Source organism: Odocoileus virginianus, chromosome 2 (genome assembly GCF_023699985.2).
Source record: "Odocoileus virginianus isolate 20LAN1187 ecotype Illinois chromosome 2, Ovbor_1.2, whole genome shotgun sequence".
In the NCBI taxonomy this organism is placed as follows: Eukaryota; Metazoa; Chordata; class Mammalia; order Artiodactyla; family Cervidae; genus Odocoileus; species Odocoileus virginianus.
The window spans coordinates 18,188,980-18,204,074 of NC_069675.1; the positions used below are offsets into that span (position 1 = coordinate 18,188,980).

The window sequence follows — 15,095 nt, forward strand, 5'->3', positions numbered from 1 at the left end:
TTATTCTTGTTTCCTGTGTAAAGAGAGCACTGCCTCCCACCTAAATAGAGTCATTTTTTATTTATAGACAGTGATTTTCTCCTTGCCAAGGGCCCAGGACTCAGTTTGGATGTGGAATGCATCCAGGGTTGGGAGACATGTTTTCAGGGGCCTCAATAAGTGGTGTTTCCTCCACAAACAGGTAGGAATGAGGATCTGCTAGGGGACAGTGAGGAGTCTGATAGTTTGCTGCTTTGTTGAGTGGGGGGAGGAAGGGCCAAGAGGATCCTTCTCCCCACAGCGTCTTCTGCCATCTCCCTGTGGTTTAGCATCCTTTACAGTTTCTGTCATCATTGTGGTGAAAGAGACTGTTGATTCTTCAGTGTAGTTATGCAGACGTGCCTGGTAATACGGAGCTGCCAGTATTGAGTGTATCATTCCTTTTCCTGCATTCTCCTTGGGGGAAAAAGAAAGAGACAAGGCCCATCATGAGCCAGGTCTGGAGGTTGAGGGGCTTGAAGGGAGAGACTATGATGTGCTTCAAGGAGAAGCTGCAGACAGGGATGAGCCAAGGTCAGACTGTGATGGGAATGACAGTGTTGGAATCCTGGGATTTTATAGTTAGAGGAAAACTCATGAAGGTCCAACCATCTCGTTTTAAGGAGAAAGCTGAGCATCCCACAGTTTAAGTGGCTTGCTAGCAGTCACCATCTTTTGATGGGTTGATGGTATTGGATAGTGAATTCAGTTATTATTTTCTTCATTCCACGTCTCTTAACTTGTAGGCCAGCTGTGTTCAGGCAGGAAGGAGGCTTAGTAAAATGACTACTAAGCCTACTCAGTAAAATGACAAAACTAGTTGTACATGGCTTTTGCCGCTGAGAAGTGCAACCTACTTTATTGAGACACTGTACCTTTGTTGTTGTTCAGTCACTTGGTCGTGTCTGACTCTTTGCCACTGAGTGGACTGCAGCACGCCAGGCTTCCCTGTCCTTCACCATCTCCCAGAGTTTGCTCAAACTCATGTCCATTGAATCAGTGATGCCATCCAACCGTCTCATCCTGTGTCATCCCCTTCTCCTGCCTTCAGTCTTTCCCAGCATCAGTGTCTTGTGCAGTCAGCTCTTCGGCATCAGGTGGCTTCAACTTAAGCATCACTTCCTTTAGGAGCTTTAGGAGCAAATTGTTCAGAAAGTGGGCCCCAGATTCCCAGTGGAATCTCCTGGAGATCTTATTATCCAGGCAGCTTCTAGAGCCCTGCCCCAGACGCTCAGAGAAACAGTCCTTGACAGTGGTACCCTGGAGTCTGCATTCTAAACAAATCCTATAGTCTTTCCCTTCACATGCTGGTTTTGAAAACCACGGCACTGAGTAGCTCTGTGTCTAAAATTTATTAAAAATAAAAATTTTAAAAACAATGCATGGTCGAACCTCTGACTTACTAGCCACGAAAAAAAAAAAAAAATCTTACTCCAGATTACTGTTTGGATGTCTTTATAGCATTCATTTTTTTCATTACAAGACAAATAAGACATGTCCCTGCACGAGGGGAATTCACAGGAGAAACGGTAGGATTTTGATTTTGTACAAGGAGCAGCTCTATACCAGGGGAGAGAACTAACTAATCCTGGTTGCTTATTTGATGAGAGAAGGCCTTGTGGAGCAAGCGGGTGGCCTTAAGGTTGCATGGAATTTGCCTGGGGAGAAAGAGAGGCAGGCATTGGAGACAGGGTGGATGGCTGAGCCGTGGCTCTGAGGGCTGGGGTGGAGAGGGAGGATTCAGTGAATCGCAGATTGCCATTGTTGCATATGTGTGTACACTGTGTCAGCACATGTGGGCAGACATATTCTGCTGTCTCCTCCACACGTCACAGAATATGGAAGCTAGAAGAGAACTAGAGACTTGACTCGGGAGCACCTCGAAAGTTGTGCTGGGACCCTGGCCTGCCTGGGAGTGTCTGTGTAGATCAGGAGGTAAATGACACAAAGGGGAGGCTGGCCTGTGCACTGCCTTTCAGTCCAGAGAACCAGCCCACGCAGGCCTCCGAAGGAGGGGAGTGCCCTCTAGGGGCTCAGATGATGCTTCTGAGTGCTGTTCATCTCTGTGCTTGCCACTAAGCTGGATCCATTACCTACTGGAGAGGGAAAAAAGACAGCTTCGCTCACCTACCTGGCTGCAGCTGTGATTACATTATGCAAACATTTATTAATGTGGTACCTTGATTGATGATTATCTTAATACCGAGGATAACATTAAAGGCTTGATTTTGCAGGCAGATTGCAAATACAAGTTGCTTCTTGTTGGAGGTTAAAAAGCCCTTAGCCTATGATTCCTTTTACATGAGCTGACCAGAATAGGAAGATCCATGGAGAAAGAATAAAGACTCATGATTGCCAGGGGCTGGGAGAAAAGAAATGGAAGTACAGGGCTTCTTATGAGATGATGAAAATGTTCTAAATTTAGGTAGTGGTAATGATAGCCCAACCCTGTGAATATAAATACCATCGAATTGTATACTCTACAGGGGTGAATTTTATAGAATGTGAATTGTGTCCCAATAAAGCTGTTGTTTTATTTATTGGTTTTCTTTAAAAAGCCCTTAGCTCTTCTGCTCCAGGTGTCCTAAGAGAAGTGTGGTGTTTAGGGCTGCAGAGAGGAGTTATTATCTAAAGTAATCCAGAAAGACAGATGGTATCTAGACAGACAGCGGGAGATGAAGGCTAGATAAGGAATGTTCAGCAGGGAGTAGAGTAGGCTGCGCAGACACCAGAGGGAGGGCTTGTTTGGAGAAGGTGGCTAGCATCAAGAGAATGAAGAGCAGTACTGCATGGGAATAAAGAGATGCGGAGGACTTGAGAGTGTTGAATGCTAGGCTGACAAGTTTATCAGTTAAATGAAGAGTAACTGAAGGCTTTTGACTACGGAAGTGCAGGAACTGAACCATAGGACAGGTGTGGCATGAATTGGGAAGGAGAGACCTAGGTGAGGGGAGACCAGGTCGGAAGCTGGAAATTGGAGGATGGAAGGTTTTAGAAGTCAGGGGTAAGTGTGGACATCAATTTACTTATAGGTTAGTCTGTTTTCTCAGCCACTAACCCACATGTTTTCCCATTCCATTGCTTGTTCTTTATCCAGGCTTTGGGGTAAAGGGCAAGAGGGAGATTGGAAGGAGGGACCAAAAAAAGAATAAGAATGAAGAGAAAAGGTGATAAGGGCAAGATTCCGCTTGCGTGCTTCAGTTGCTCTGTAATTTAGCATTTCCTCCCCATGACTCACTATAAATAACAGGATAGGAAACTTTACTTGATTTCACATCAATTGATGAGGCTGCCTGCCTCACTATTCCCATCTGTGGAAGGGAAGACTCCCCACCTCCAGTGTAGGTAAACCAGAGAATCTAGAGTAACCTTACTAGAGAATTTTGATCAGGCTGCCTTGGACTCAACATTACTTATAATGCAATATATTTCCTTGGGGAAAAGGTTCCTGATCGGCCCTCATTTGTTACCTGAGACAGTACAGACTTTATCCGTCAAAAGAGAACTCACACAAGTTGTCTTTTGTTGAACTGTGTGAAATTGCCGTTTGACTATTTTTGATCTGGAAAGAAGGAAGTTTTGTAAAGCCTCAACCTAATAGATCCTTTCTCAGTAAACATCTGATGTGAGCCCAAATTTTCCCCTGTTGGTTTCCTTCATAGGTTCCTTCTTTTTTAAGGTGATCTTGAACATGTCTTTTTTAGTGGTCTTGAACATGTGCTAGTTTCAGGTTCTGAGGAGTCAAAGGTGGCAGTAGCTATGGAGGGCTTGCTCAAGGGCTGATCAAGAGGGGGAAGGGAGCAGGAGCAAGCCCACCGGCCAAAACCAGGGCATCAGAATCCTTGGTTCTGTATTGTGCAGTCCTTCTGGGTTTAGAAATAAAAATTCAGCCTAAAGGGTTTTCCTTTCCCCAGTGGGTTACTAGGCAGTTGTGCAGTTATAGTTCTTCTGCAGCATGCCAGAGACAACCCATGTGGGTCTCTAAGAAAATCAGGGAAGTATTTTAAAAAATGGGGAATAGGTTAAATGTAAAAGTGGGAACAGATCAAATGTAACAGTGGGGGAAGCAGGCTTCCCTGCTGGCTCTGTGGTGAAGAATTCACATGCAATGCAGGAGACACAGGTGCAATCCCTGGGTCTGGATGATCCCCTGGAGAAGGAAACGGCAGTCCACTCCAGTATTCTCATCTGGGAAATTCCACGGACAGAGGAGCCTGGCTGGCTACAGTCCATGGGTCACAAGAGTCGGATAAGACTTAGCAACAGGCAACAACAAAGTGGGGAGAAGAGACTTAAGGCGAACTTAGTTATGTTTTTCAAGTTGGTGTGATTTCTGATAGCCTAGCACAAAGCCTGGCACACAAGTGCACATGCGTGTTCAGTAAAGATCTCTGAAAGGTCCAAAGACATCACTTGAGGTGTTTATTGGTCGGTCGTATGCTCCCTGCTGTTTAGCTTAGAGTGATTTCCTAGAACCCAGGAGTGGGAGAGAAAATACCCAATCCCCAAAGATGTGGAAGGTTGGTCAGCTTTCATTGTCATTACATCCAGATACTGGAATCAGGGCAGGGCCTCTCAATGCTCTTTCCCCATTAGTCTGTGAACTCTGAAAAGTTAAAGTCGTACAGAGTGTCAAGTGCAGTAAATGTAAAGGATATATTGTTACTATAATGTCACAGGAATATGATCATCTGTTTAAAACTGCAGTGGCCACGCACATAAAAATGAGAGACTGTCGCATAACCTTTCCAGGGACTGAAAGCTCAGTTCATGTTTACTCAGCCATGGAAGGTGATTGTCCTGTAGGAATACAGATTATGAATCGAGAGCTCCTCACTCTGCTCACACCAGACAGCCAAACATTTATTCTAAATCACAGAAATACCATTACAACAAACCCTTAATTACCTAACACCCTCAGCTCCACTCTAAAGCACATATAGCCGTTTCCCCACGAGGAAGAGGCCCCAGAGGGGTCACTCACACCTTTCCAGGGGCTTTAATGATCTTTGGTGCAGATTTTATCTGAATTCATTTCTACTTTAGTTCTACACTTAACTAAATGTCATTAAATCTCTGGGTCTGATTATGGAAGTACTTGTGGAAGACAGACATTTTATTTTAGAAAAAATCTGAAGAAAAATAAGAGAACAAAACAATCAAATAAGAAGAGGGAAAAAACAGAATTAATGAATTGATGTGTTAATAGTTCTTCCCTCCTGGGAATGCTACCCTCCCCGAATCTTGACCTCTCTGGTACATAAATACCCACATGCTTCCGGCAAGGATGTCTCTTTTTAGAAGGCCTTTCCTTCACTCCTGTCGACCTGGGAACTTCCTTAGTCATCCTCTCCACCTCTGACCCACACTTCCATTGCCAGGGGAGTCCAGGGCAGAGCCTGGCTGCTCCTGCCTTGTGTTACATTTACATCCTGACGCCCTGCTGCATTGGGCTTCTCATTTCCTGCCTCTGATTTCATTCTGACACATCAGCGTCAGGCAGTTTGACATCGCCTTTTTCTCCCTTTTTTTTTTTAACCTGCCTCTTATTTTCTTGCGGTCAAGCAAGTTTTGCAAGAGAATTGAAGTTAAGGGTGAGAGCCAACAGAGGTAGTTTGCATTCAGAGGAATGCAGCTTAGAAAACCTAAAACATTAAAACTTTCAGCATCCAGATAGCTGTCTCAAAACCCATTTGCTACAGCTTATACCCTTTATTTGTCAAGAGCTCCTCGGTCTTCAATCAGAATCTATTTTTTTATTATATAATTATAGATTAATGTAGCTCCAAAGGAGGGTGCTACTAGGCACAATTGCACTGATTAAAAAAAAAAAAAAGCTGAAAAACAAATGACCTATTCATTGAAAGAAGAGTCAGAAACATTCCTGAGAAACACCTAAAGGTCAACAGCAGCAAAGCAGCATCACAGAATCATTAGAAAATGCAGGAGCACCGTTCTGTGTTAGCCCGTCCAAGCATCACTGATGTCTGGAGAGACAGGATAATGTATGCATAAAAAGATGGCCCTGAGTCCTCAAGAAAGTGTCTGTTATGCTCAATACCAGTCTGGTTAAGTAAGAAATGAAGTAATGCATTTTAGGGATTTTTCTGTCCAAATGGTTAATGTTAAATATCTGGGCGTACACTCAGGAGATGAGCCTCAGTCATTTGGAATGCCAATTGCGTTAGGACCCACTCCCCGTGCCCCGGTGACACCAGCTGCACAGGGCAGCGTCCTGGAGAGGGGTGAGGAGTGTGCCGCAGCTGCTTTGTGTGTGGTCTCCCAACTTCTGTGTTGTTGTTTATTCACGGGGTTTTCCTTCCCTTTTCTCTGGTTTCAGATGCGAGTGTCTCTCTGGCTTATGTGGTTTCCCCGTGTGTGAGGTGGGATCCACTCCCCGCATAGTCTCTCGTGGAGATGGGACACCTGGAAAGTGCTGTGATGTCTTTGAATGTGTTAATGGTACGTGGGGTTTCTCTTGTTCTCAGCGAGTGTACATTTGTGGAGGAGGAGGGAGGGTCCAATCTAGCTGCTTCTGTCTTTTAAAAGGCAGACAACATGCTCAGGGCGTTGACGGAACTCGGAATAGGTGCTCAAGATCCCACCATGCAGTAGGGAAAGTTAGGAAGGGAATCCTCACTCCCTCTTTTAGAGAAGGCATTTTTGAAAAGGTCATCGCAGACTGCACATGACCATCGTATTCTGCTGTGTGTTAGTAGTTGAGAAATTCTAGGATTACAGGAAAAGGACCACAGAAAATGTGGCCGTGTTCTTCCAGTCAGAAGACCTCATCCCGTCGCTCTTGAAAGTAGTCTGTGTAAGTGATGCCATGCTGGAGTGACCACAGTTTGAAAGAGAAAAGACCGTGTTCCTCTAGTTCATCGTTTTTCTGCTTAGAGGAAACACCTCTGGCCAGCCCCAGTCAGTAGTATTGGCCTCATTAAAGCTGGAATCTTGTGGACCAAAAAAGCCATTCTTCAGTCCCAGGATTCCTTCACAGAAAATCCACCTCTCTCCCTCTCACCTCTTAGCAGAGGGTTTGGGGTGTGACAACCTGGTGTTTATTGAATTTAGATGCTAGAAGGGAGGAGAGCCTAAATCATGCCCCTCCATCAGAATTTTCAGAAGAAAAGCAAAGAATAAACTCAAGCAAGTGAAATGTCAGTGATTTTTAGAGAGCATTATTTAGTCAGTATTTAGACACACAAGGAAAATGACTTTGGATGTGGACAAATACGACAAAATTATACAGGTAGAAGCGTCCGTTTTAACCACTGCCTATAAGAAATCAGGGTTCAGAAGATCTTCTGCCCTTCTCCCAAGCTGCCCATCCCCAACAAGAAAGGTTATATAAAAAGTCCAGATTTGTTTCACCGAGTCCTGTAGTTTTTAGGCCAGAGGCTACACATTTTGTTTTGTTTTTTCCCCCACTTTGAAGAAGCACTGGCAGTGTAACTCTGTGGTTAAAAGAGAGCATCGAGTGGAATTGCACGACTTCAGTGTGAAGGCCAGTTCCTCCACTTGGTAGCTGTGTGGCTTTGGTCATCCCTGAGGCCTCCCTGAGCCCAGGTGCCACATGTGTCAAATGGGGAGAAGAACAGTAATGAAGTGAGGTTTTGTATGTTAGGCACTAGAAATCGTGCTTCGAGAGCAAACAGTCTCTATGATTCTGTGTGCCTCCTTCCTGCTCACGGTCCTGGACATTGCAGGACGTTGCTTCTTGACTTCAAGCACACAGGGAGAGGTGCAGGGCAGGCTCCATGCACATAGATCTTTCTCGGTGTTTCTCCCCACCTGCATTATCATCCAGCTGGTAGCCATGTGTCTGTTCACCACCAGCAAATGGCCAAGCCTCTGGTACTTCCTGCTGAAGCTAATGGACTGTAAGTGATATTCTGTGAATATGTAACTCGTACCATTGGGACCAAAATAGTTGGTCCTTGTCCTGAGCTCCCAGCATCTCAGATGTGCTTCCTTCTAATACTCACCCCTCTGCGTGCCTCTCTCTCACCCTAGAATCTGAACTGCCAGAAAACAGGGAATCTGTCCTCGTGTCTGTGACATTAGCACATCACCTGTTTCTTGAGGGGCACCTGGGTTCTGACGCATGGCTGGGTGAGCAAGCAAGTGATCTGATTCATATCATCTTAGTTCCCTCTAGAGTGGCTGTTAATTGTCAGCCCATAGAGGAGTTACTTTGTGAGAATCTGCTATCTTTTACTGCCCCACACTTTAATCTGAAGTCTCTCATACCCTGGAAATAACACCTCTAGTAATACAACTTGCTGTTGTATCCTCTGGGTGAGAAAGTGGAGAATCTTCTTTCCTTGCTTCTTAATTATAGAAACCCAAGTGTCAGACCTTCTCATCAGGACATTCACTTTACATCTCACTCCAGTGTGATGCAGTTTGGGCAGCTGATTACTGCCTCTGCTTGACCTCAGTGGCCTTGGGTAAATCTCCAGGGCCTGCTCCCAGTTATAGAGCCCTGACTTCAGGAACAGGCCTTCTACTGTGAGAAAATGTTGAGACGACAGAGCAGTAACAGGATTTCAGGTGTTTGCGTCTTTCTTGCCACCATAAATTAGTTGGGTGACCTTTGCTTTACTTCTTGTCCTACTGTAGTTTGTCTATTATTGTATTAGTCATTAATTGTAGGTGAGGCTAGAAACTACGCTACTCTGAAGATTTAAAATTCCACAGGATACTATTTATGGAATTTTGTCTCAAAGTCTGTATTTCACTTTTTTTGGCATACATACACACACTTCCCTCCATACACATGTTTGTATGTGTGTATGTATATTTGATTATTTGGCACCCAGTGCCCTGGGAAAATCTTACTATTGTCAGAAGATCCCCATTACAGCGTATTACCTATCAAAAATTCATTATCATTGCCCGGAAGAGCAGGGGTCTATTTTATGTATACATATTTTTAAAAACCTTATGTGTGTGTGTGTGTGTGTGTATATATAAAGCCTTACTTATCCACAGAGGACTTGAGGCAATTTTACACTAAGAGCAGACACAATAAAATAGTGGTAAAATATTAATGAGAAAAGAGAGTCAGACTGTAGAGTTGTACGTGAAAGTTGAAAAGCAAAAAGGAAGTGCCCACAGGTGTGCAGGCCATAGCATCTGTCTATGTAATTGCTGGAGTTAAATGTCAGGTTAGGCCCCCGGCGTCCTGGCCATCAAAACGGAAAGGGAGATAGAATCGGAGCCACGACTCTTATTTTTAGAGACAAGAAACCTGTCAGACAGGGCAGCGTTCCCCTCGTTTGGAAACTTTTGAAAAGAGAGCGCTGGCTGACGCAGTGAATTGTGTCCTAGTTGCTTTGCTCCCAGTTTCCTCTGGCTGCTCTTCTCAATAAAAAGTAAAAGCAAAATATTAAAATAAACCTCCGTGAAAGCAGTTCTCAGGGGTGAGTTGAACACCCATCTGGAATCTGGATGCCCGAAGATCGGTTTCTTGATTTTGAGAACACCACCCAGCCCCCTGGCCCCCACTACCACCGTGCCCCCGCAACATTGTAGGAAGGTATTGGAGTAGATCAGGAACCCCCATTCAGGAGACAGTGGGTTGCTGTCTAACCCCACGTCAAGAAACGGAGATTACCTGCCAGCACTCAGTTCCCTAACTGCCATCCAGGTGATCCATATGCTTACATTATTATTTTTTTTAAGATAAGCATTATAGTGAAAACAGAAGATTGAAAACAGAAAATTCAAGAACTCCTGAGTTTTGAAAACATTGGCCTAGATGGATAGATGGAAAGAACATTCTCCGTAAATGTTACTCCTCTTTTCTCTTGGGTTTGGTTTTATACTGGTGGGAAGACGGCTGAGCTGCCCGTCAGACTGTGCCAGTCTGTGACTGAGGGCTGAGCGGAGGACTGGCACGGTAGTAGTTGAATGAGAACCCTGTTGTCTAGAAACCAAATGAGCAGGTGCTGAGCTGGTGCTCCTTTCGTGTGAACTTGTGAGACATCAGTATCATCACCTGGAAGGATGATCTCCGCAGCAGTGTTGAGTAACCCCACATCTTCTTCAGGAAATAGTTCTGTGTCTGCTCTGGCCCAAAAACAAGTTTTTTCATCCATCACCGGGGGTTGAGTGATGGCCTCTCTTTAGATGGATGGACACGTGTCCTCTTCCATTTGGTAACAGTGCATCTTACTGCCTTACACTGGCCCGGCTCACTCGTTTCTAGAGGCATTTGAATAGTGTTTGAATAGGGAAGTCATCCATGCTCAGAGTATAGAAGCGATCATTTGGTTGCTTAGATATGGTCAGGTCTCCAATATACTAAAATGCACAGAAATCCAGACTGGAACATTGTGGTTTGAGTGTCACAGCCACTGACTCTTCCAGCATCAGACACTCACATGTAAAATCAATCAATCATAGGAGAGCCAGACCCAGAGTCAGCTTCTCCTTGTGCAAAATCTGGGCCTAGAAAGCTCAGACCTTGGGTTTCCCTTGTGGTCCAGTGGGTAAGAATCCGCCTGCCACGGCAGGGGACATGGATTCAAACCCTGCTCCAGGAAGAGTCCACACGCCTCAGAGCCCCTAAGCCCACGCGCCACAGCTACTGAGCCTGCGCTCTAGAGCCCAGAGCCACAACCCCTGAAGCCCGAGTGCCCTGGAGCCTCTGCTCCGCAAGAGAACCACCTCACTGAGAGCCTGGCCACTGCCGTCAGAGACTAGCCCCGCTCGCTGCAACTAGGGAAAGCCGGCACGCAGCAATGAAGACCCACCACAGCCAAAAAAAAATAAATCTTTAAGAAAAGAAAAAACTCAGACCTTCAGTTTGTTAATAAAAAAGTTAGTGTGAAAACACCTGTTGAGAACCCATTGTGTAGCAGTGATGCGCAATAATGTTTCTAGGGATCTAAGGTCTCCTTCTACAGTAATGGAGAGAATGTGGTACCTTGAAAGGAATATTTCACACAATATGCATTTATTGAGCTTCCATTTTGTCCTGGGGGCCTTACCAAGCTAATTTTGCTTAAGAGTGTTTTGCAGTCCTATTTTGTAAGTACTGTTCCCCTTCTCTTATCCTGAGCTACCCTCTATCCTGTATGCTCCAGCACACACACCCGGCTTCCCCCACACAGAAAAGGTGGTTTCTTCTTCACGTATCGGGAAGCTCATGTAACTTGCCTTTGTGATTCAATCAGTTTGTTGCTGGTTTATGGAGAAATTGTCAGACATTGCTCATTTGTCATGCAGTTATCTCTTTTTGACTTACTAAGTCTGCCCACTTTCTTCCTGTACCACTCACCCCAGAGAAAGGAGACCAGAGGCAAGACATCAGCCATTTTTCACTGAGATGTTAAAGAGAAAAAGCAACAGAAGTATACTTATTTGGACTTTTCCCCTCCATTTTCACATTTGATGTGAAGTTCTACATTTTAATCTTTTCCTTTGCTAAAATTATATATCTATCACCATCTGCCAATCAGCCTGATTTGGCAAAGCAATAGTACTTACTAGCAATCTATACTATAAAATTCTTTTTCAGGAGTTCTGGAATATATTATAGAGGGAAGAGAAGATTCCAGAACTGAAAAACATAAAATTTAGTTGGGAAGACACAAAACAACAGGCAAAAATCTTTAAAAAGACACTTGCACTTCTCAGTGCATATGCACTTTTATGCATTGAGAAGTACACGTTGCATGGTAAGTTATTCTATTTGTAATGTTATTCTTTTCTCCATCCATGGAAAATGTCCTCTTACAGAGGTAGTGGTACCCTCCCTGTGGTTCTGAGATTCATCTCTATCCCCAGCAGGTGAAGAAGTAATTGGTCATTGCTCCTCAAAGAGCACTGCCAGCCATTTTTTATTGTGCACTTTTCTGAAGAGCGTCTCTAAATCTGTCTCAGCATCAAACAGGGATTTCATTATATCATGTGATTTTTTTTTTAATCCTAAAGAATCAGTTGTGTTTTCAAGGCTGTGTTTGCTGGGACTCGCCATCTCTCTCAGCTCTGCTCCCTCGCTCTCTGCCTTTGCTAGTGAAACGTAACTGCCCCAGCCTCCTTGTCAGTCTCGTCTCCTCCCACTCAGGCTTCCGCACAACCTGCCATAAAAGCGAGTGCATCTGGAGCCACTTTGTTCATAACCACAGCCTTTCCTCCTCACTTCTTCAAATCTCGCAGCGAGATTTGTGGCTTCACCCAAATGGTCGTTGTGGTTGATGAAGGCAAATAGGTAATTAATACTGATTGGTTTCTTAAAAAATGTTGTTCTTCAATTTGAATGGAAGCTCAGCATTTTGATAGAATGCAGTATTTTGCCTCCTTTCACAGCATGAAAATTTGATTGGTGAAAAGTGCTTCATTTCCTACTCTTTCAAACTTGGGGTCTAACTGCCCAGTTCCTTCCAGTCCCAGCTCGGTTTAGTATGTTAGATAAAAGCATATAGACTTCTGAGCTGTAATAAGATGATTCTTTCTGACATGAGTTTTCTGGGGGGAAGAAAATAGTATATCCAGCCAGTACTAGGGAAGAGGTTCAGACATGCACATTTAACTGCCTTTGTGAAAATACATGCACACAGATCATCTCACACTAATGATGTGGCTTTAGGCAAGCTGCCTGATTGCTTTAAATTTCATTTTCCTCATTGAAGAAGTAGATGTTAATATTTGTTCTCTATTCTCAACAGCATTGTTATAAAGTCAAATTAGAAAACACTAGTTTATCCAAGTACAAAACAAATGTAAGTATACTCAAAATGCAGTGGAAGTCTCATGTATTCCGAACATGCAAGGTGACACATGGAGAAATGATGTTAGGACAGAGAAGCCCATGACTTATGTATGTCATAATCCAGTTTTTCCTACCTTATTAAATAGGTTGCATTAGCTCAGGAGAACTTTTTTTTTTTTACCTTGGAATTACTTTTATTTTCCCAGCTTTATAGAGACACATGCCATGCAATTCACCAAGTAAAGTTGCACAGTTCCATGATTTTTAATATATTCACAGTTGTGTGATTGTCATCACAATTTTAGAACACTGTCATCAATCCCCCCCCCCCCCGATTCCCAAGCTCTTTAAGTCACCCCATATGTCCCCCAAACTTTCCAGCACTCAGTTCAGTTCAGTTCAGTCGCTCAGTCATGTCTGACTCTTTGTGACCCCATGAATCACAGCACGCCAGGCCTCCCTGTCCATCACCAACTCCTGGAATCCACTCATACCCATGCCCATCGAATGGGTGATGCCATCCAGCCATCTCATCCTCTGTCATCCCCTTCTCCTCCTGGCCCCAATCCCTCCCAGCATCAGGATCTTTTCCAATGAGTCAACTCTTCGCACGAGGTGGCCAAAGTATTGGAGTTGCAGCTTCAGCATCAGTCCTTCCAATGAACAGCACTAGGAAACCACTAATCTACTTCCTGTCTCTGTAGATGTGCCTATCATGGGCCTTTCACATAAATAAAATCCTATACAACATGTGGTATATTTTGACTGACTTCTTTTGCTTAGCATAATGTTCCCCAGGTTCGTTTATGTTGTAGTATATATCTGAACTTCATTCCTTTTTATGGCCAAGCAATATTCTATTACATGGATATACTACATTTTGTGTATCATACATCAGTTGGTTGATGTTTAGACTCTTTCCATTTTTTGGCTACTGCAAATAACAGTAGCCATTGCTATAAACATTTGTGTACAAGGTTTTATGTGGGTAGATGTTTCCCTTTCTCCTGGATGTGTATCTAAGAGTAGAATTGCTGGATCCTCTGGTAATTCTGTTTCTTATTCTGAGGAACTGCCAAACAGTTTTTTCAAGACATGGGCACTCACCAAGATGTATGAGAGTTTCCATTTCTCCATGTCCTCATTAACATTTGTTATTATCTGTATCTTTTTCATGATAGCCACCCTCGGATATGAGCTGATGTCTCATTGTGGCTTTGATTTGTATTCCCTTAATAAGTAATGATGTTAAGCATCTTTTCAGTGCTCATTGGTCATTTCTGTATCTTATTTGGATAAATCTCTGTTCAAATATTTGCTCATTTTTCAGTTGGGTTATTTTTGTTGTTCTTTCTGGATGCAAGTTCTTATATATCTCAAATGTCAGATTGCACCCTTGTTAAAGGTCACTAAATATGAGAGTTTATTTCTAAACTCTTAATCAATTCCATTGAACTATGTATTTATCCTGATGTCAAGTACTACATTGTCTTGATACTGTAGCTTTGTAGTATTTCTTAAAATCAGAAAGTGTGAATCCTCTGGCTTTGTTCTTTTCAAGTTTGTCTTGGCAATTCTGGGTTCCTTGAATTTCTTATTGATTTTAGGAGTCACTTGTCAGTTTTTTACAAAAGAAAAAACTAGAATTTTGATAGAGATTGAATGAATATGTATATCAGTTGGGGGAATGTTTTCATCTTGCCAGTATTATCTTTCAGTCCATGAAAATGGAATATATTTTCATTTACTTAGGGCTTCTGTACCTTCTTTGAACAATGTTTTTTAATTTTCGGAGTACAAGTTTTGTACTTTATGTTTAGACTTATTATTAAATATTTTTTTCTTTTTCATGCTACTGTAAATGGAATTTTTTAACTTTATTTTCAGATTGTTTATTGCTAGTGTGTAGATATACAATTTATTTGAGTTTCAGTTTTACCCTGAAATCTTGCTAAACTTTTTGTTCTAACAGAGTTTTAGTAGATTCTTTAGAATCTTTTTAAACTCAAAATCATGTTACTGACAATTAGAGTTTTCATACTTTCCAAAATAGGTGCTTTTTATGTCAATTTTTTGCCTGATTACTCTGACTGGAGCTTCCAGTACAAAGTTGAGTCAAAGTGCTTACAGTGGACATCATTGTCTTAATCCTGAACTAAAGGAAAAAGCATTCAGCTTTCACTGTTAAGTATGTTGTGCTAATATCATAGATGCTGTTTATCAAGTTGCTGTCTAACACCTCTACTGCTAAGTTGTTGAATGTTTTTATCATGAAAGGGTGTTGAACTCTGTCAGATGTTTTCTCTGTGTCTGTTGAGATGATCCTATGGTCTTGTCCTGTATTCTATAGACA

The 15,095-nt window shown here is 43.0% G+C and overlaps 1 protein-coding gene across 2 annotated transcripts in view; it reads left to right on the forward strand.

The window, feature by feature from the left end:
- The window catches only part of CRIM1 (cysteine rich transmembrane BMP regulator 1), a 205,040-nt gene that overhangs the window by 111,847 nt on the left and 78,098 nt on the right, over positions 1–15,095 (forward strand). For both annotated transcript variants that reach the window (XM_020910060.2, XM_070476803.1), the window contains one exon: positions 6,359–6,480. In XM_020910060.2, the coding sequence (XP_020765719.2) occupies positions 6,359–6,480 (122 nt within the window). The remainder of the gene's footprint in view (positions 1–6,358; positions 6,481–15,095) is intronic.